At 42.6% G+C, this 20,347-nt stretch overlaps 1 protein-coding gene across 1 annotated transcript in view; it reads right to left on the minus strand.

Annotated features, from left to right (window-relative positions):
- Positions 1 to 211: 211 nt before the first annotated feature.
- HMGA2 (high mobility group AT-hook 2) overlaps positions 212 to 20,347 on the minus strand; it is a 114,300-nt gene continuing 94,164 nt past the window's right edge. The window contains exon 5 of the mRNA XM_051623160.1: positions 212 to 3,360. Within this exon, the coding sequence (XP_051479120.1) occupies positions 3,313 to 3,360 (48 nt within the window). The 3' untranslated portion in view covers positions 212 to 3,312. The remainder of the gene's footprint in view (positions 3,361 to 20,347) is intronic.

Genomic DNA, 20,347 nt, shown 5'->3' on the forward strand with positions numbered 1-20,347 from the left:
AGGAGAGCCTTGTAAGACATGTCCCTTTGCTGTGCACCCACCCCTGGGGCCCCTAACAGCAAACAAACTTCTTCTCAGGTTGCTGTCCTACGGTCCTGGGATTAAAAAAAAAGACTACTTGCATGCAAAGCTTTTACAAATTTGGTCACTGTGACCAAACTTTATTACCCATTTTATGGAACTGTGACAAAAGTCTAGGAACCAAACACCATGGGGATCACAGAGGCTAGTATGTTTATTGTGCTGAACAGACTGTGATAAACCATTAAAGGAACATTTTCAACAAGCAAGCGATTTGAAGTACAATCATAGACAGCATCTCTACATGAAGAACAGAGCAAAAAGTTAGAAGACACTCACAAGAAGAAGTAAACTGTAGTTAAACATCTTGAAGCCTTTTTTTTTTTCCTGCAAACACACCTCTCTTGCAGAAATGGTAGAAGAGTTAGATGTCCAGTCTTAGTTAGCAGTGACCAATGACAGCAAAGAACAGTCGTATAAAATTTATCTCCCACAAAAATAAACTATATATATAAAAAATTTTATGATGTTCTTGCTGGATCAATGACCACATGCTATTTTTCAGTCTGAAAAAATGAGGTATAGTAGGCCCTAAGAGGTAGTAATGTGTTTTGATTGTACTACAATTACATAGAAAATACAAGATTCAGCTCATCAGAGTGGTAAGTCGCTCTCAGAGGTCAAAGTGTGACACATACCCAGCAATTATTTCTGTGTTGTCCACTGAATACTGTGATTTAAAAAAAATGATAAAAACAAACCCCAAACCCCAAAAAGGACTTGCTAAGGCTTGATTTGATGCCCTTGAATTCAGCAGAATTCCTTCTACTGCCTTCAAGTGACCATGGATTTGGCCTGTTACAGCTACTGTACAGCTAGGATTAGTTCTCTTTCATTTAAAACGAACGTGTCTAGTTGCAATACTCCGATCAGCTCTTTCTCAGCAATTTCTGTCACTGAACCCTCTGCAGGCTTTCGAGGAGGTCCACATTTCTTGACACTGCCTCTTGGAAGAAGCCAGTAAGTAATCTTTAACTGCATTTGGCTCGGTACTTAACCCATACCAACAGATGCCTTCCTGAGAAACTACCCCTGGCCCAGTCATTAATATAATGGTACAAAGTACTGACTAGGAAAGAGAGGAAGAAGGGAAATAAAACAGAGATAGAGAAAACAAAATACGAGGAGAGAGAGAAAAGGAGAAAGAACAATGAAAGTGAGAGAGAGGAGAATAAAAACCTCTACATAAGAAGCATTTAAAATAAATCTGGCTGAAACATATTACAAAATCACATTTGTGTAAAATACACGAAAATACTTGTCAAGTATTTTCTTACAATCTACTAATTATTTTTTTAAACACATATTTGTGATTGCATTATGCAAAAGCTGAGCTTGTTGCTTCCCACCTACAAAGCTTCAAGTTTCTTTGAAGGCTTTTTTTGTTCTTTTTTTTTTTTTTTTAATACGAAAGTAATTTAAAATGTGTTCTTTTTCCACAAGTTATTTTACAAAAATAGTTTTGAATTAGGGATTTAGTTGCAGTCCTAACTGTTTCAAACGTCTCAAAACTAATGCTGAAAGTAAGAAGTTCATTCCATTTAAAGTCTGGAGGTAGGTCTTTGTCAATCAATTAGTCCATTTCTTTAAACAATTCACTTGAGGTACAAACTTGGACAGTAATATTTAAACATTACAGTTAAATTTTTTTCTATGTCATGTAGTGTCATTGAAGAAAATTATCCTCACAAACCTATCAGCAATTCAGTACAAAAATATATTCAAGTTAACAGTACATTACACAGAAGTCTAGCAGAGAATAGGTAAGTACATTAAAAAAAAACCAAACCAAAATAAACCAAGAGAAAGAAAAATACATATTCATGCTGAAACACAATAAAGATATTGCTTCCTTAACTGTAATTAAGTGTTGAAATAGAAATAAGGGGAAAATGCAGATATTAATGATTATCTACCCAGCAAAAATTTCCTGCATTGAATGTGTATAGCAGCATGTATTTATCAGTCTGTTGAGTTATTTGTAAAAAATCAGAGGTAGTATTGAATAGTGGGGTAATATTGCATCTGGTGCTAAAAGTGCTGCTTTGAATGAAAAGATGGAGAAATGCCACTGGCACAGAGGTGCTCAGTGAACCATCCTATGTCAAAAAACATTGCTTAAAGTAATGCACGAGCTTAGCTGAGGTACGTGTTTTGGTTCTTACATCATGACCGATGAGTAATGAGGAGAGATTCTGTTCATTTTGAAATACTGGTACAGGACAACTGGAATTAGTCAAAACTAAACAAAACATATGGATTATTTTTGTTCAGATAAATTTATGTTTAATTTTGAGGTACCTTTCTGCATGTTTTAAAACACTTTTCTTGCTAAAGACTTGGTCATTGATGGCGTCAGGGTGTTTGGTGTCACTTTTTTCCCATAGAAAATGCCTGGCTCTACAGAAAGCCAACTCTGTCTGGCTTCCTATCCTCCAGAAGATGAGGGAGGTTCATTTTGTTTACTACTGCTTCTGCTGATATGTTTGTATCTATAACTATACAACCTATCTCTGTCTTTCTTCCCTTTTGCAAAATGAAAGTACCTTTTTCATGTTGATTTCTTTCTTCTGGTTACCAGCTGAATGAAGTGAAAGATCAGCTTTCAATTTTTTTTTTCCTGAAATAACAGTAAGTCTTAAAAAAAAAATTAAAAATCAAGTACAAGTCTAAGGGTTACAAAAAAAAACACCAAAAAAAACCCAACAAAAAACCCAAAAAACAATAGTATCTATCCCTTATCTTTGGTGTTCTAAAACAGGGAGTTCACTAAGTAGGGAGTGGGTTGCTGAAGTGTTGCAAGGCTGTAGTGTTACACATTCAGCCTTTCCTATTTCAATGCCCATTATAATGACTATGTTACAAGTTTCTTGTTTATATGCAGTGCAGTGAATGACATAAACCTGATTCTGAGCTCTTCTTCACCCATTCCCCCTTACTTAGCAGCTCAAACAAACTATTAGTAGGTTAAGAAAAAAGAAAACGGTAATTAAAGGTTGCATCGTTAATCTGTGTCCCCTTTGTGTTACAGCAGTTTTTCACTAAACCTGGGACTGTGAAGGGATTACAAAGAAGATGATTAGTCAAATCCTTTTTAAGGTTATGCGATATTCTTTTTCCCCAGGCAAAAGTGGAAAGACCATGGCAATAGAAAATAAGTGGTCAAGGCAGTGTCTTCTCCCTTCAAAAGACCCAACTGCTGATGAGGTAGAAATTGCATGGTGCGGTCTCCTAGTCTTCCTCTGCAGACTCTTGTGAGGATGTTTCTTCAGTCTCTTCCTAGAATACAAGACCAGAAAAAATAAATACTGTGGTAAGCATGCATTTCAGGCTGCCACCTCACTGTTATCTCACATAGCTGACAATTATCTCCTGAGCTAACAAAATGCCCTTTACAGCTGTTGTCACATCTCAAGAAGCCACCTTGGGGAGGAATGGAAGATCCCCTGGCCTCTGGTCACCCCACTTTAGTTTGCCAGGCTTTCTTCCTACACCAGGGGATACCAAGAAAAAGTAATTTGTGCTGCACTCTGTTGTGAGCCTGTTACAGCCAGCAGACAGGGGAAGTTAGAAAATGAAAGCATTTTGAGTAGGTATCCAAGGTTAAGCAAGTGCTCTGGGAAGCCTTCTCCCTGCCATCAAGCTTTCATGTTTGCCTTCAGCAGGCCTGACCAAATGCAATGCTCTCACGCTGCTTATTTCACAAATGTGCAATACCTTTCAGGACACGGGAGGTAAAATGGGGGCAACAAACACTTCTGATAAAAGGGGCTGTCAGTTAAAAGTTGGTCTTTATCAAACACTGCACATCCTTGCTTAAGACAGCACGTGAAAAAGATCTAGGAAGAAGAGGAATTTACCCCCTCAGCTAACTGAGACCTTTTAAGAATGACCAGCTTAAAACAGCTTATAACAGTCTTCATACTTTAATAGATTTGATTTTCCACATGGCTTCATTTTGTCTGGGTGGCTAACTGACACAATTTATAACTCTCTTCCTTTCCCAGGCCACTACAGTACACCATTCAGCGGAGCACGTCTTAAAGCTTGCCTGCGTTACAGGACCAAACTTCCATTCATTAGTGTTTGAAACACCTCAGCTGTGAAGGGCTCCTAAATGCTACCATGTGTGACACTGCTGCCGAGGGAGCGGCATCAAGGAAAAACACTGGGCTTTAATCATAGGCCACTGCTCACTGCAATCCTCTTTCAAAAGGTTTCAACCTCCTTCCCACCCCCACCTCCCTGCAAGAAAAGACTGGGAAAAAAATAATAAAAAAAAGAGAGCTGTAAATCCAGGGAATAAACATACATATAAATGAATGGATAACAGCTTAGAAAATATAACCATAGCAGCATCAAGCCATGAGATTTCACACTGGTTTTGTTTAGTCTGCTTTGGGTTATGTGGGAAATGTGAAAAGCATGAAGCAAACGCTCCCCCCTCTCCCTTCATGCCCCCAGCCCCCTGCTAAAGCTCAGACCTCAGATATTTAAGCCAGTAGGTTTTTACCTCTTGACTAGGAAACAGGCCATGACCCTGGGGTACTCTCTCGAGCGCCAGGCACAAAGAAAGATGGAGCATGATCAAAGCCATGGACGGAGGAAAGAGAGCTAAGTCAAGTGTCAGCTGCCCTCTGACCTTGACTTTTCAATTAACATTTAAATTCCAGAAGACACTGATCTATCATGCAGATGAACAATTTCTTCCTCACAACAATTCATGTTCACTCATAGCAGGGTTTTACATTCACTCCGTCGCTATGAAAATGATCCTTGACTCACTAAATGATTAAGCAAATTTTACCCTGTCCCTGGCAGCACTGGGGGACCTCGCTCACGTCCCATCCAATCCCGTTAATGCCTACTGCATTTTCCTTGCTTCACTTCCCCACTGAATGGGACTGCGACTGCTGCAACATTTCAGTCAAGAAGAAAAATGGTATCTACAGGCACCTAATGAAGGGCTAATGTGGTCTGCACGTGGAGAGACAGTGCAAAATGTTGGTTTGAGCCTCGGTAATTCAAGACTTGGGATCATCAAGGCAAACGACTTTGCCTCCAAGCCAAGTATTTCAGTTAAAAACTACAACTATGGGTTCTGTGCTCTTGACATAATACAGGTAGAAAAGTTTTGGTATTTGATGATGATCACGTGCTTAATTCCTTACAGCACTGCAGTCAGCCCTGAGCCTCTCATAATTGTTTCCCAGGAGATGGCTGTGCACAAGTGGGTGCAGAGTGGCAGCTCACTTTGTTTTACGCTTGGCTTCTCAGGAGACTACTGAAACCTGGAAGACTCCTTTTCCATGAAGGTGGACTACCAATCACAAAATAAGGGCAGAGGAGAGGCAAAGTATATGGGAAGACATACATCAGAGCCCAGCCAGGGCAGCCACAAAGAGCTATTTTTAGTTAAAGAGTTGCCCACCCTAGTGATTTTTACTGTCAACCTCACAATAATTTTTTTTCTTGTAGCTCTTGCTACAGTGACCAAGAAAATGAGTTAGTTCTTCCATTATCTCTCTCGATATATATGTTCATGTAATGAAGAATGAGTTTCTCTCATCTGCATATGTACATGCAAATGTCCAATACCTGTAGTACCTGGAAGGATGAGAAATCAAAAATCAAGCTAAACTCCCTCCAATATTTAAATAATAAACTAATTATTAAAATATATTTGAGACCGGCAGGCTTAAAATTCACATCAGTTGGGAAATACTTCTATTCACAAAGAAAAGCTGGCAGAGGAATCAGATTGTCGTGCAGCAAAAAGAAAACTTGCCTTCATTAAGTTTATTCCTTGCAAAAGCCTAAGATAGCTCAGTTACAGATGGGTGGTTTTAAGCCAACCCATCATATAAGTTCCTTGTCAAGACACAGATGGAGACATGATTGCTGCTCTGAAGTGCTTACAATTCAAACAAAGGGATAATACAAATCAGACACACATGCATGGAGGACCCCAAAGGAAGAAGTGGGTAGAGATTCTGAAAGAAAATGGGATGTGTAAGACAGGAACAGAGAGGGATTTCTGGTGAAAAACTGGTTACAAATATCAGAAGGTTATGCAGCTGTGATCCTCAACCCACACTTTGCCTCTACAGCACCCACGCACACTTCTCCCCAAAAGATGGAGGGGGGCAGATGTTTTGAAAACTGTGCACCCGCTGGAAGTCACAAACCAGCTCTGCACTGAGTTGGTTCAGCCAGAGAATCACTGAAGTGTACTGTGTGACACGTCAGGGACTTGATCTTAAAGGTCTTTTCCAGCCTTGGTGATTCTGTGATTCCAGCCTTGGCGATTCTGTGCTGGGCAGCTCAGGGACAGGATGCTTTAGCACCAGTTAGCACCTTTCAGGCACTTACAAGGTGCCCATACAGACTCACCAAAGTCACTGGTATAGCCACATATCATAGGATCAGTGCCTGAGTCAAAAGTCAAAGGAGGAACTGGATGGCCAGATGTGTTCCCGATCAAGTTGAAGAGAAGAGCAAAAATCCAGAAGGAAAGCATGGTCCTTAGAGCAGACACTGGAAATCCAAGTCACTCACAGCATCATAGTCATGCAGAGCATAAATTCAGCAACACCATCACAGGAAATGCTCAGCCAAGAAGCAAAAGTTTCAGGTTACATGGCAGCCTTAATTCAGGTTTTCTCACTTTTTAGGTGCATTCACCGTAGTCTTGGAGCCAGAATGGTGACATGTGTTAATTAAGCGTAAATGTTCATTGACCCAGTTTTGGCTCAAGCAGCTACTCCCCTGGTTATTTGTTTTCTGCTGCAGCAAGCTTGCAACAGGCAGGGCTAGCAACAAGAAACCTGAGAAAGCTTCAAACTACCCAGGTTGTACCTGGCTAACAGGGAAGCCACAGCCATGCAGACCTCAGGGTGAACAGCACACCCACCTGAAGGGCAGGGTAAATGCTCACATGCATAGCTCAGGCTTCACTCCCTTGCTGCTAAGACAATATCCCAGGTGGCTCCCCTGAGATATGCATCCATACATCCTCAGGGGCTGACTGACTGGGGGATGCACCACAGAAACATTTTTATGTGGCACGTCCTGTCCTTGGTTGTCCCATGCATTGGGACAACGTACTTGGGTACATTTATCCCAAGTTAGCACAGGTCGCAGTGTGACACTGTAAGACAAACTGCAAGTCAGCACCCTGAGCCATTTCCATCATTAATTGCTGTAACTGCCCCATCCCAAGCCAGGAGTGGAGCTGCTTTCTCTCCCAAAAAAGAGCAGCAAGGCAGTTTTCTCTGAATCTTCTATGTGCACAGAAGTTTAACAGGTCTTTCCTTGAGAGGTATCACTGGCAAGTAGCTGTCAGATGTGTACACTGGACTGGAACACACCAGAGCAGCCTCCCCACCTCTCACTGCTGTTGGCTCCCAGCAGGAGAGAAAGGACAGATGTCTCCCAGTGGCTTACAGCAGCTATCTGCCCTGAGAAGGGCTACTCTGTGGGGGGGCTGGCACGGCTGTTGTTAGCCCTGATTTAACAGTGGTGAAGGTAACAAAAAGGACCAGGAGGCAGGACAGCAGACTTCAGTTAGAAGTGCTGTCTGCAGCCAGTATGCCTATTTTGGGCTTGCCCAACACATAATATACATCCTTGGTGGGATCTGGTTGCCTAAAGATAGGACCCCAGAGCTGTTCTAGATGCCCTTGGTATTGCATCTGGTATCCAGCAGCCAGGCCAGAAGGGTTCTGGTCTCCTGTGTCATGTCTACCTGCTCTGTGTGGATGTCTGTGATCCCCTGGGACACGTAAAAGGGCACAAAACAGCAGAGTCAAGATAGATGGACTCAATAACCCTCTCCAGAGGTATTATGCTGCATGTCTCCCTTTGAAGGTCCTCCACTGTGGAAAAACAAACTGGTGTACAACGCAGGAATACGCGAAGTGATAACCACTATCATGTGCACCTCATTCCTAAAGCTCAGAGGTGGCACCATCCAGAAAAGAGCTGTGCAACAAACTACTGTATTTAAACTAGTGACTTTTCAGGTCAGAGTCACCCTGTATTCCCAAGAGACTTCTTTCCCATGACATCCTGTGTGGGTAAAATGCAGCTCTACCTGCCACTCAAGATTTGGTGAACCACATTGGTTGGTTGGGGTTATTCTTCTGGCAGTACAAGCAGACAGTAGCATCCTGGAGTCCTCAAGAACAGACAAGCTTAGTTTGGTCTTGGTAAATCCTCTGCATTTCTTTTTTTTTGCTGGACCTCCCTCAAAGTGGTCGCAACAAAACCCAATGATGAGACAGCTGCTGGTGTTTGAGAGGAGCATTCCTCCCACCTCCAGAGGGGCAACTGCTTGGCTTTTTTGTAAAATGTTTGTTCTACTCTAATACCCTGGGGCAAAGCTCCTTTATGGCTACTTCAAGGTTAATTGTCTTTGCCTCAAGAAACTCACTGGCAATTCAGCTGGCAATTCAATTTTTTCATCTTCTGCTCATGAATTTCTGAATCACAGATTAAAAAAAACTAAACCAATTTTGTGAGATGAACTGTAGGATGACAGTAATGCTACATATGGAGACTCTGTATTTGTCAGAGCTTGTATTTTATAACAAAGTATTAGCTATTGGCACAGATTCTGCTGGCTGCTTTCTAAGCCCAAGAGGGTATGCTTGAATAGATATGTCAAAAAGAACTGCTGACAAGAGCACTTGCAAACTGTGGACCATTGTCTGCCGTTAACTTGTCTGAAATCCCCTGGCATGCAAGCTAGGATTTTAGAGGAATCCCTGAAGCCAGTGGATCCTATGGCAGACCCGGGGGCCCAGGCTGTGCCCAGCTGAGACACAGTGCCCTCCCTACTGCTCTGCAGCCAACTCACTGAACCACTTCAGAAATTCTTATAGCACTAACAGACACTCAAAGTAGGTTTGCTCTGCTTAAATTGTAAGGTGGGATCTGATGCTTCGAGCTACTTCACCCCCTGTAAAGCACACTGATGAGCTTGGTGATAGCTGTCATTCAGCAGCAAGGCAAAGCTTAATTCCAAAAGCTGGATTCAGAGCTCAAATTGTTGCAGCTCTCTACTTCACACAATAAAAGCGCTTATTAGGGCAGAAGAGATCACTATGACCATATACAGAAAGACCACAAAACTCTTCTTACTGCTGGCTTAAAGTATGTTTTTAAGAAGGGCACCTAAAGAAATTATTTCAATACAGAGACCCTGTACCTGAATACATGTAAATCAATCAGCCCACAACCAAGCAATTCCTGTGCGCCATCACTCCTCACATGCATGAAGCACAACCACTCTAGCCAGGCGGTTAAAAGCACAATTAAAACCTCTGCCTATGGAGAAATTCTGAGACCCCCTGCCCTCTCCCAGCACTGTTTCTGCAGTCACTAAGGGATGGGACAGGCCTGGGGGTAGTGAGCAGGCAGGTCCCCCAAGGTAAGCAAAACTCTCTGTATAAAATAACATTCAAGATATAAACAGAAAGACAAACAAGAGAGGTGGCAGCTGACAAGGCAGTTTTGGGTTGAGATTTAAGGGCTGCTTTAAAAGTGTAAGTCCGTACAGACTTGGCCTCTAACTGTCCACCTTGTTACCTAAAGGTCTTGGCCTTCAAAAGACTACAGACTTGACCACAGCATGAGCCCAATATTTGGATACCAGCAAGAAGCACTGCTGAGCTGTCACTTAACTTTCCCAATGGCCAAGTGCATGTTGGTGGGCGTATGCAGAGCTGCCTAATGCTCTTGCAAGCAGCATAAGGGATGGCAAGTGTCTTAAAGATAATTTTGACTTGGAAATGTCCTCAAAGTTTCCATGCTCAGGAAGGCAATGCACAACAGACAGAAAGAACAAGACTGATCTTTGAGAGTGCGTGTACATAATAGCAAGGTTTGGAAACTCACACGTGGACTTGTTTTGAAATCCCTACGCTCTCTGATTTGAAGCAGATACTTCAAGCTGTGTTTTCTACCTTCTAGGAAGAAGCCTACCCACTAAGCTGTTGTGTACAAAGGGTGCATCTTCTGTTGAAGTCACTCATATTTTATATAACTAATCAAATATTCTGTGAGGGATGGAAAGGGAGCAGAGACAATAAAGCACAACACTGTTGTCCTGCAGGTGACCAGTCTGTGGCTTTTGAACTGCATAGTTAGTAAGCAAATTGAGGGTGTCTCTGCTGCAGGAAATGTCTCACAAGGCTTGGCAAAGTTTTGGTCCTTGAGTAACATAACAGGTTCAGATAACTGGAAGGGACCAGGCCAGCGTTTAGGAGGATCCCCTTAGGATAGGACGCTACACTCCTATTTAAGCTAGAACATCCTTCTTTAAACATAGATTCAAGTCTCTTCTTCCTGTTAGATTAAGGGAGATTCAAATGCTTTTCTTTATCTCCTAGCTTATCTCCTACTAGGAGAAGAACTTGATATAATGGAGTGATAATGAGTTTCTCTGGTTACTCTGAAAGAAGGGCTTATCTGACACAGAATTTTTAAATCCAGGATGCTTCCAGGGACAGGAATTAGGCTGGCCAGCATTTAGACGCCCTAAAAAGTACTTGCCGTAGGCACTGCCTCCAAACATCTCCTACAGATAGGTTTAAAATGAACCGTGGCTCCAAGTGCCCAACTTTGCCCCAGATTTTAGGGCAGCCCTAAAGTTAACTCAGCAATGAGGTGTCTGCAAGGCAGCAACTTGCTCAGTGCTGAAGCCTGCGCTGCTGAAGGCTTTTGAAATTGAGACTCAGCTGTCTAAATTACGTCAGGCCAGATTTCTTAAACGCATTTTGGCATCTGAGTAGAGCAAGTGCCTTTTCGACCTAAGCAGGTCAAAACACTTTGAAAAAATCTGTTCCCCATGTGATTAAAAGGAAAATTAAAATCTCAAGCAAAATCTCTGTACCAGTCAGAAGAATTCTGCAGGAAGCACCATTTGAAGTCTGCAAAGCACAGACTTAAAGCAAAAATGTTGCTTGAAGCATTCATGTGTGCTGTGCTAACATTGACAGAGATGTATTTTGTCTTGGAGAGCTTCAGCCCTACAAGATGAAAACAGATCTGGTGGGAAGGAAATGAAATATTAAGAAAAAAAAGGCAGTGGGCCTATTAGAAACATATACAACCAAGCTGGAGTAACCCTAGCTTTGAGAAGTTGCTCTTACCAACCTCTTGTGGAGGCTGTAAACTGGAGGAGTGGTAAACTGCTCTGCATTCACACTGCAAACAATGCTCCAGAGCCAAAATCCAGACTGGAGCGTAAGGCAAGCTGAGGCTCTAACAATAGTCTAATCAAGGCCATGTTGGACGGGGCTTTGCGCAACCTGGTCTAGTGGGAGGTGTCCCTGCCCATGCAGGGGGGTTGGAACTAGATGATTTTTAAGGTCCCTTCCAACCAAAACCATTCTATGATTCTAAGAATGACTAATATGTATGTCTGTAATTCGATGAAAGAGCAAAAAAAACATGGACAACAATCTTTAAAAACCTTTAGGCTTGCACAGTTCACTGAGACACTGTTGGTCACTGCATTAGCTCTGCTTTCTTGTGGCAGTGGAGACAGCAAAGCCCAAAGGATAGCGGAGCCTGCACAGGTAAGCCTGAGGGAGTCTGCCTCCCGCCTGAACCCACACGGTACTTGAAACAACGCCTGGTTATGTGCGTATTTTATGTTGAGCGACAGAGGAAGGACTGTGGTGAAGGTCTCCCAGAATGGAGGAGGGAAAGTAATGCTAGGACAGGCTTTGAAATGGAGGTCAAACTCACATTGTTTACCTTTTGCCCTCCTCCTATTTTAGAACATGAAAAGGAGAATAAAGTAAGGCCTGTTAGATTTCTATTATCCTTTCCTCCCCCCTAAAAATGACTGCTTGTTACAGACAGGAAGCAACTGCCAGAAGTTATTCACCTCCAATCCTTTATCACTTATAAAAGCATTACAGCTCAGTCCACAGAGCCACTGGCAACTGCAGTTTGGGAACAGCTATTTATCTGTACTGATAAATAATAAAATAAAGTGTCTTCCCTTTTGAATCCCAGCTGAGAGATTTTGCCAAGTGATCAAACTTGTCTGAACCTCGGAGCAGCAGCTTTGAAGTAATAAGAAAGAGATTGAAAACCTGCAGCCAAGAGCCGCACACACCTCATTAGGGCCCAGCCATGCGGGAAGGCCGAGCGGCAGCCGCCGGGCCCAGCCCCGTGTACCCGCTGGAAAGGGGCTGCGAGAAGGAAAGATAAAAGAGCCTTTCACGGTGGAAGTGCACCAGTGACATTTTTACGAGCACCAGCCCCAAGGCCGAGCGGCTGGCGACCCTGCATGCAGCCCCGCCGTGCTGCCGCCCGCGGGCGCAGGCCTTGGAGCAGGCAGGGTGCTCTGCCGCTGCCCTCGCTCCTCAGAAACCACCTCCATCCCTGTCATCCCCCCCCTCAGCCCGTTTTCCCCTTCCTTTCTTTTTTTCATTTCTGAAGAAGAGAGTTGAACTCTACCATGCCCAGATTGTGCTCAGAAAAGCACCCGCCCTGAACTGAGAAATGTATTTCTGAAAGACAGCGGGCTGGATTCTCCGACCTGGTTCAGCCAAGTTCATGTCAGGCTTTATGGTATAATTTCAGTTAAATGACTTTTTTTCTTAAAAAAACAAACACAAACAAACAAAAAACACAACAAAACCAAAACAAAACCACTAAAGCTCACTAAACACTCACTAAAGCTTAACAGACTTGTAAAATGCTTTTTAAAATGTCTGAAAAGTTTGGTCACAGGTCTTACCACACAGACACTGGTGAGGCTGTGTGCTGGCAGTAAAGCGAGTATTTAACTTTGGGAGCTGAAGTTCTGGGTTTAATTTCCAGCTTCAGACTAAACAGCAGGTCTGCAGCGAAAGGCAGGGCATCAACTTCAGAGCAAAGCAGGGTAAAGGGAATGCTTTTCTTGCAAACTTTATTGATAGTGTATCCATGGAGCACCTCTTTGTGCAGGAAAAGTGCAAAATCAGAGACATTTGTGTTGGTTTTCATAAACTCCCTGCCTCATCCCTTCCCTTTTTTACTGCTAAGAATTCTGCTGTTATTTTATTATGTAATGCTGCAGGCTAAAAATACATCCCTAATTTAAGCCATCTTGCCAATAAATCTACAAATACCAGGTAATCTAAAAAGGTATTTATCGTTTAATGACATACTCTTCTTGTCAGGTTAATATGTTCAACTTCTGAAGGATTTAGAGTGATGCATTTAAAGATTTTTCCAGCTTCTTTAGTATGTCCACACAATCTGGTGGAAATGGTGATAAACTACAGTCCTCTTCAGCACAGAGCAGCAACCCAACCTTTCAAGCTCCATCTGCACTGTGATCCATGCCACACCATGAAGGGCAAAGCTTTTTCTTTCTCTAAGCAAGACAGTCTGACTAAAAGTGAGTCAGGCTGTCCAACTTAACAGATAGTGATAATTTCCTTTTGATTACAGAACCTTTAATGGGAGTTTATTTTCCAATTGAACTTATCTATCTTCTGTAAGCAAATAAAAAAAGGTATCCCGGTGTAAATATGTTCAAAACATGTTTTCTTGTAGGACTGAGACAGATTTTCTGCAATTTGTACCCAATTTTAATCTATTCTCCTCTTCCTAAACATAAAAAATACTAATATAAATTACAGATATGCCTCACTATATAACACAGCTCTCAGAAGACTATTAAAGCCATGGACAAGCTGCCTAACAGACTGTAACTGTCTCTTTGCTGTTCTGATTTCAGTTTCCAGATTTTGCCTCAAATTAAGCATGAGAATCAAGGAAGGGGAGGGGGTGGAAGCCATTCACTGCCCCGAATCTGATATCTCCCAGGTCCTAGAGCTCACATGTCCCTTCCTTCCAGACTCAAGTCTGGTTTCAATGGAGCTCTCATTTTTCTTCCCACTAATCCTGCCGTGAGATCAACCATTGGTAACTCTGTGAGAAATTAAATACCAGGATGTGGGAAATCTGAGATCTGAATTCAGGCAGAATGTGGGTGATTAATTTTTTTATTTCTCTCCTCCTCTTTTCCCATGATTGTTGTGTGGCAAATAACTCTTCAAACCTGAGATCAGAGATCAACCTTGAACCTCGAGAGGCAAAGGAAGAACTACAACAGTGATATTATATCCCTTTTTAATATAAGCAACAGTTGTTTCTAGAAGAGATTTTGGCCAACATTTTCTGAAAACATTCTAGCATTTCCAGAAATGCCTTACAGTGGGAACAGCATCAGAACTTCATCATGGTGATGCTCACCATCTGCTGGAGCAGACTTCATAAAGAATTTAACATTTGTGGCATTGAGATCCCAATGAAACTGGATCCATGAGATGGTTTGCTACGGTGATGTGAGCGCTACAATGCCCAATTGTCAGGAAGTCATTCTGAATGGCTTTTTTCCTTCCTCGGTGTAAGAAAAGCACATTTACTTATTTACTTAGGTCTTGTAAGGATGAACTCAAGATGCTTACAAATGGTGGATTGCCTGAAGGTTTAGGTTCTTCATGCACTGCTTGGCAATGTGCTGATGTCTGAAAAACACCTGTGTATTCCTATAGTCTTCAACATGAAGTACCTAGGAGCGTAATTCTCGCTGCATAGTCTACTGAGAGGCTGTGACTCTCCCTAAGTTTTTACTCTGCCTATAAAGACCATGACCACAACATCCCACGAGAAATCGATGACCATGAGCTCTGAACAGCCCGCAAACAGCAGACTGTCTGTCACAGCCAGTGCTTGCTGGCTGGGCTGCTTCACATCATCACAGCACTGAGGGACAGCAAAGTGAAAGTGCCCATGGAAGCGATACGGGATGGAAGCTCCATCGGGGAAAATGGCTTGAGAGTGTCTATCACAATTTTATTTCCTTGTCACTTTCATGAATCCTTTGCTTGCATTGTCCTCTCTGAGCTACAAGGGAGGAAGCACCCTTGTAGGTCCAGCCTATCCCTCCCAGCCTTAATGTTTGGCACAGGTGTCACAAGCTGACAGGCAGCCCAGGGAGGCCAGATGTCACCCCAGGGTAGCATGGCAGCACTGATTTCAAGGAACTAAATTCACCAAATTCCACAAATGCCCCATAGTGACTGACAGAGTAGCTGTGAATTGCTCCTTATTTGTCTTCTATTCCAAGACTATTTTGGGCAACGAGAGGATGTTATAAAAATCTCCATATATCATGGAAACCTCAGAATAAAACTGAATACTGGATTCTTATTGCTTCCTCCCAGAACATGTTTAAAGATGTTTATCAGTTAATAAGGGCTGAACACACTGCTCTTTTCCCTAACCAAATTTTTGTATAGTGCTGGTATCCAAATACTACAACTGCCCATCCTAGCAAATTATCTCACAGTTAAAAAATGTATTTTCATTGGTCTTAACTTTGATTTTCATTGTGTTTACCTATTCCACATCCATTGCAGCATATCTAATTTTTAACATACGACTCGCAACAGAATTTTCATGGTCCTGAACTGGCATAGCAAAGATGTAGCAATTTCTCTAAGAGGCTATATACAAGGTTCAGGTTCCATGTTTTTCAGTGCAGCAGATGAGATAGATTACATCCCTGGAGTATCTACTGATAACATTTATGTCAGGAAACAGGGCATCTTTCAGTGACTTCATCCAGGTGTGGAGGAGCATCAACAATATTCCCTGTGAAAGACGCAGAGCCTCTATGAGGAGCTCAGGAATCAAGCTCTCAGCGAAGAGCACTTTCTTCCTGTGCAGCCTTCTGACATACCTCATCTTTGCTAAGTAGCATCTTGACTACTGTTGTTGCTGTAAGTCCAGAGGTTGATTGTTCTGATAGTTTCAACCTTCTGGATATAATTCTGGAACCATTTTTAAATAATCCAAATTTTCACAGGGTAGCCAAGTACGGCCTAGAATCCTGTATGTCTGTGAAGTCAGATACCGACATGTTGGCAGCAAAGACTCTGAAAACTTGGCCAAAATGTGTAGCACGTGTATGCAAAAGTAGTACTGTTTAATTTACTCTTGACTGACATTTTTTTAAACACTCTTTCTTGCCCAGCCATCTTCCTCAATGGTGTTTCCCAAGAACACATCACAGCTCCTTCTCTTCTGGCTATTGCTAGTGAGAATTTGATTCATGTCACATTGCAGCGAAGTTCTGAACTGGATGGACTATGTCCCTAAACAGCTCCTGTGGACACAGTCATGGGGTCAAACACACAGCCACCCTGCCCACAGCCATCACCTGCCTGCCTTGAGCTTCTTCCCCAAGTAGGGAGGGGAGAGCAATGAGGTGGGGAGAGGATGAAGAGGAGCACTGCTGACTTAGGGAAATGTTTTAGCTTCCCTCTTCAGCCTCCAGCCTTCTGCCATCAACTGCTGCACCTGCTCTGAGGGCAGGCTCAACAGCTGCAGTCCCTGAACGTTTCTATGTGCCATTAGGGACAAGCCTTGCCCAGCACACAGGGAAAAAGCAGCGACCTGAGAGCATGTCTGTATTGAATGGACAACTGTGTGACCAGTGCTGCATTCAGAAAGTCATCCATGCTGAGCATTGCAGTGAGCAAGTCCCATTTTAGGAAGTCTCCTAGTGCCTTGATTCCCCTTCTGTTAAAACTGAGGGGTGCTGATGCTCCTTTTGTGTGTAAGGGAGTTACGAGAGTACACAGATTTCTAATTTGATGTGATTAAAAAGGAATCAGATTTAGCAAGGTATTTTTTTGCTTCATGGCTTTGTCAGGGGCTGTCTGGAGGATTCAGTCTTGCCTGCTGCAACGTGCTGCTTGGAGATGTCATGTCCTTGTCAGCCAGTTTCTGACTCAGTTGAAGAGGAGTGCCATGGCATAATCCAACACAGAAGGAGCCTTTGGATCTTAAAGCGGAAGTGTGGATTTACTGCACAGCCCAGAGAGGTGATGCAGCACGTGCATCATGGGCCTGCTGACCAGGGTGTCTCAGATTGTCGAACCTGCCACACAGCCATGATGAGTCCCAGGCTCAACTCTGCTCAGTCTGCTGCTTTGAGGCTACATATTAATATGTGAGTCACTGATGGAGCTCCTGGGCTGCAGAGCCTATCTGATGCTTTTAGCATTTATTGTGTTCTGCACTGAATAGGCATATGTGATGGATACAGCTGGGGAACACATATAACTTGAGGTTGTGCGGTATATATGTATCATGACAAGGTAACATGCATAACTTTATTGATACTAAGAGTAAGGAATGAGTAACAGGAAAAAATACAGCAAAATTCTGTTTTCTTTCTGATACCAAATAACACGTTTATTTTTAGCTTTCATTCTTGCTGGGATTTGATTTCTTGGATGTTGCTTTAAAATCATCTAATGTGTTCAGCATTAGGTAGAAAGTACACTTCGTGCACTTTTGGTGTACTTTTTCCATACACTTCCTTGTATACACTTTTCTATGTATACTTTATGTGTACTTTTCTGACTGATATACTGTCTTTCGGACTCAGATGCAAAGGTTTTGTGAGGATTCGAGATTTTAACAGACCTCTGAAAGAGATTATAAGAATATTCTCAAAGGGCTGTCCTACACTCACAGAATTTCTTCTCTCCAGAAATCATACAAATAAAAGCATGTCCTGTTTCCAGAAAACTTTGATAGCTTTCATGATGTCTTCCTAAAAATACCTATTTCCTTTGTCTTACTTAAAAGGGTGTAACTCCCCCATATGGCTGAAGCTACAGCTGCTGCAAAAAGCTTAAAAATGAGGAAATGGAGAAATTTCTATTTCTATTTGGACTGCTTAATTGCCCACTTCATTAAGAATATTACTACATCACAACTGTACGCTTTGGCTGTCCATTCTTTGGAGACAGAGTGGGTTTCAAAAGAGCATCTTGTTTTTGAGGTTTAGGCACATATTTACTGGAAGGTGCTAAGATCACTGATGTCACATGGACATCTGACCATCTTCTCTTCATTTCCCCAAAAAAGCGTGAGAGTGTGCATCAGTGATCATCACAAAGATGTATACAGACCATAGTAGTTAAACATTTTTATTAATGACTTGGGTGTGTAGATTTCCAGTGGATTATAATTTTGCATTTATTGTATGTGTGACAGTAAAACTTAAGAACTCTGGGGATGTTTGGAGATGATGCAGAAGATTACATAGGCATCTGTAGGGCCCTAAATTGGACAGCAGATGTCCACAGAAAGATTTAGATCATGGTGGAGCTGTTATTTTTAAATTGAGAATTTTATCTGGTCTTGCTGTTTCTATATTTTTAAAAATTACACAAACCCAAGCAGCACATGTACTAGCAACAGTAACAAGAATAACAGTGATGTAAACTAATGCTCACAGAAATCTCTGAGAACACACCAAAATTCAAGGCATGGCACTCAGGGGTGAAACATGACCAAGAGTTTCTGCCACTTTTATCAAGGCAGGCTGGGGTAATATGCTCGCCATCACACAGTGGTTCTTGACTGTAACGTGTTCCCACTGATGAAGAAAGGATACATTTCTAACTTAATCCAGACTGCCACATGGTAAAGCCATCTGGGAGGATATTTTGAAGGAAACAGATGGAAAAGGAAGAGATTCCTCTGAATGTAGTGTAAGATTTACATTATCCTCCATGAACTTCCATGTAGTCCCCATGTTTATATAATTTATCACTATTTCCTTAGACAGCTCAGATTAGGAAGCCTGCATGAGCTCATGTTCTTGTTGTTAATTCTGAGTCTGAATCTCCCTCCTTTAAAGGGAAATTCAGTAGTGTAAAAGGAAAATGGAGAAAGGCAACCGGACTTAAGTGAAACCCAGCAGCATGAAGTTCCTGATCGTCCCAGGCAACACAGTTCTACCTTCTCCTTCTTTCAGTCTCAGGAAGACACTGTCAGGACCACTTGCTCACAGCAATGATTTTTGTTCTCTGCATGCACCCACACCCAGCAAAACCACAATGTTGTGCTAGTGTAAGCGTGGGAGCAGGGCCTATTAAAACCAGGAAGGGTTAAAGACAAGTCAATAATTTTACTGCACATCCCTTAGGCCAAAGGATTGAAAATAAAATAAATGTTCTCCGAGTGACGCATGGCACACAAATACTTGAAAGAGTGTAATTTCACTAGTTGTGTTGTGGCGACTGGGGATTTCTAAAAAGCCTTCTCTCTCTGTTCATGCATTCTGTGCCTCCTCATTTCTATACAAACATTTCCATTACTAATGGGAATGTCAAAGGGCCTTCTTTTTTCTCTCTCTGTCTCTGACCACAGAGATGCTGCTGAGGCACTGTGCAGCAGTGGCTGCATCTGGCTGGCTGAAACACCCCACAGCATTCTCGCTGGTGTCACCGCTTCAGGAAAGAAGGGTCTGGAAGATGCATTCGGGTAACCCCCACGCTTTGGTTCAAACGCCTACAGCGTTTCGCCATCAGTTGAATCTGTCATTACTTTGTCCTGCTACCAAAAGATGGAGATGCAGGTCCCCTTTCTGTCCTCCCATACCTTGTTGCAGTCTCAGTCCCGGTCATTTCATTCTCTCTTGTGTCAGGGCTCATACAAACAAAATACTCACAGGAATAACTGCCCGGAGAGACTGGAGAGCTAGTGACACATGTCCCACCAGCAGCAATGGCTTCTACCTGGTTAAGCTGCAGGCAGAGCCACCACCTCTAGACACCTGTATCCCACTGACCCCGGTGGGGATGAGCTCTGTCATGTACTGGAGCAAAGCGCAACACGAACAGCCTTGCGGAGCCTCTGCCTCTTGGGTTTGGCCTCCTTTGCACAGCAGGGTTTAAGCCTCCCTGTCTCTCAGGTGCCCCAGAGGAGATGGCTGGCTTTTTGCCCACTGGCAGATTTACTACCATGTTGTTTTTAGTAGGAATAGCCCAATTGTGGCCAGAACAGTTGAAGGATGTAGGAGAGACCAGGGAGAGGAAATATCTTTTATTAGAACAACTTGGTGTGCTTTGAATTGTGTAGTGTAGTTAGAAGGTTATAGATGGTAAGTCCTTGGGGACTGATGTGTTTCTTGCATAAGCTGGCCTAACAAAAGACATTACCTCTCCTTGCAAAACTTACCTCACTTGAAAATACTACTACATTCATCCTGAATATTTTATACACCATTCAGAGATGTAATCATTACTGCCAGTGCCAAGGATTCATCATTGCTGTGACTGTATTGATTTATTTTGTAGAAACTAAACTCCTGCATGTGCTTTTGAGAGTTACATCATTTCGCCCCTTCAACTCACAGCTAGGATGTTTTCTCTTTCTTGTGTAACAG

This window comes from Apus apus, chromosome 1 (genome assembly GCF_020740795.1).
Source record: "Apus apus isolate bApuApu2 chromosome 1, bApuApu2.pri.cur, whole genome shotgun sequence".
In the NCBI taxonomy this organism is placed as follows: domain Eukaryota; kingdom Metazoa; phylum Chordata; class Aves; order Apodiformes; family Apodidae; genus Apus; species Apus apus.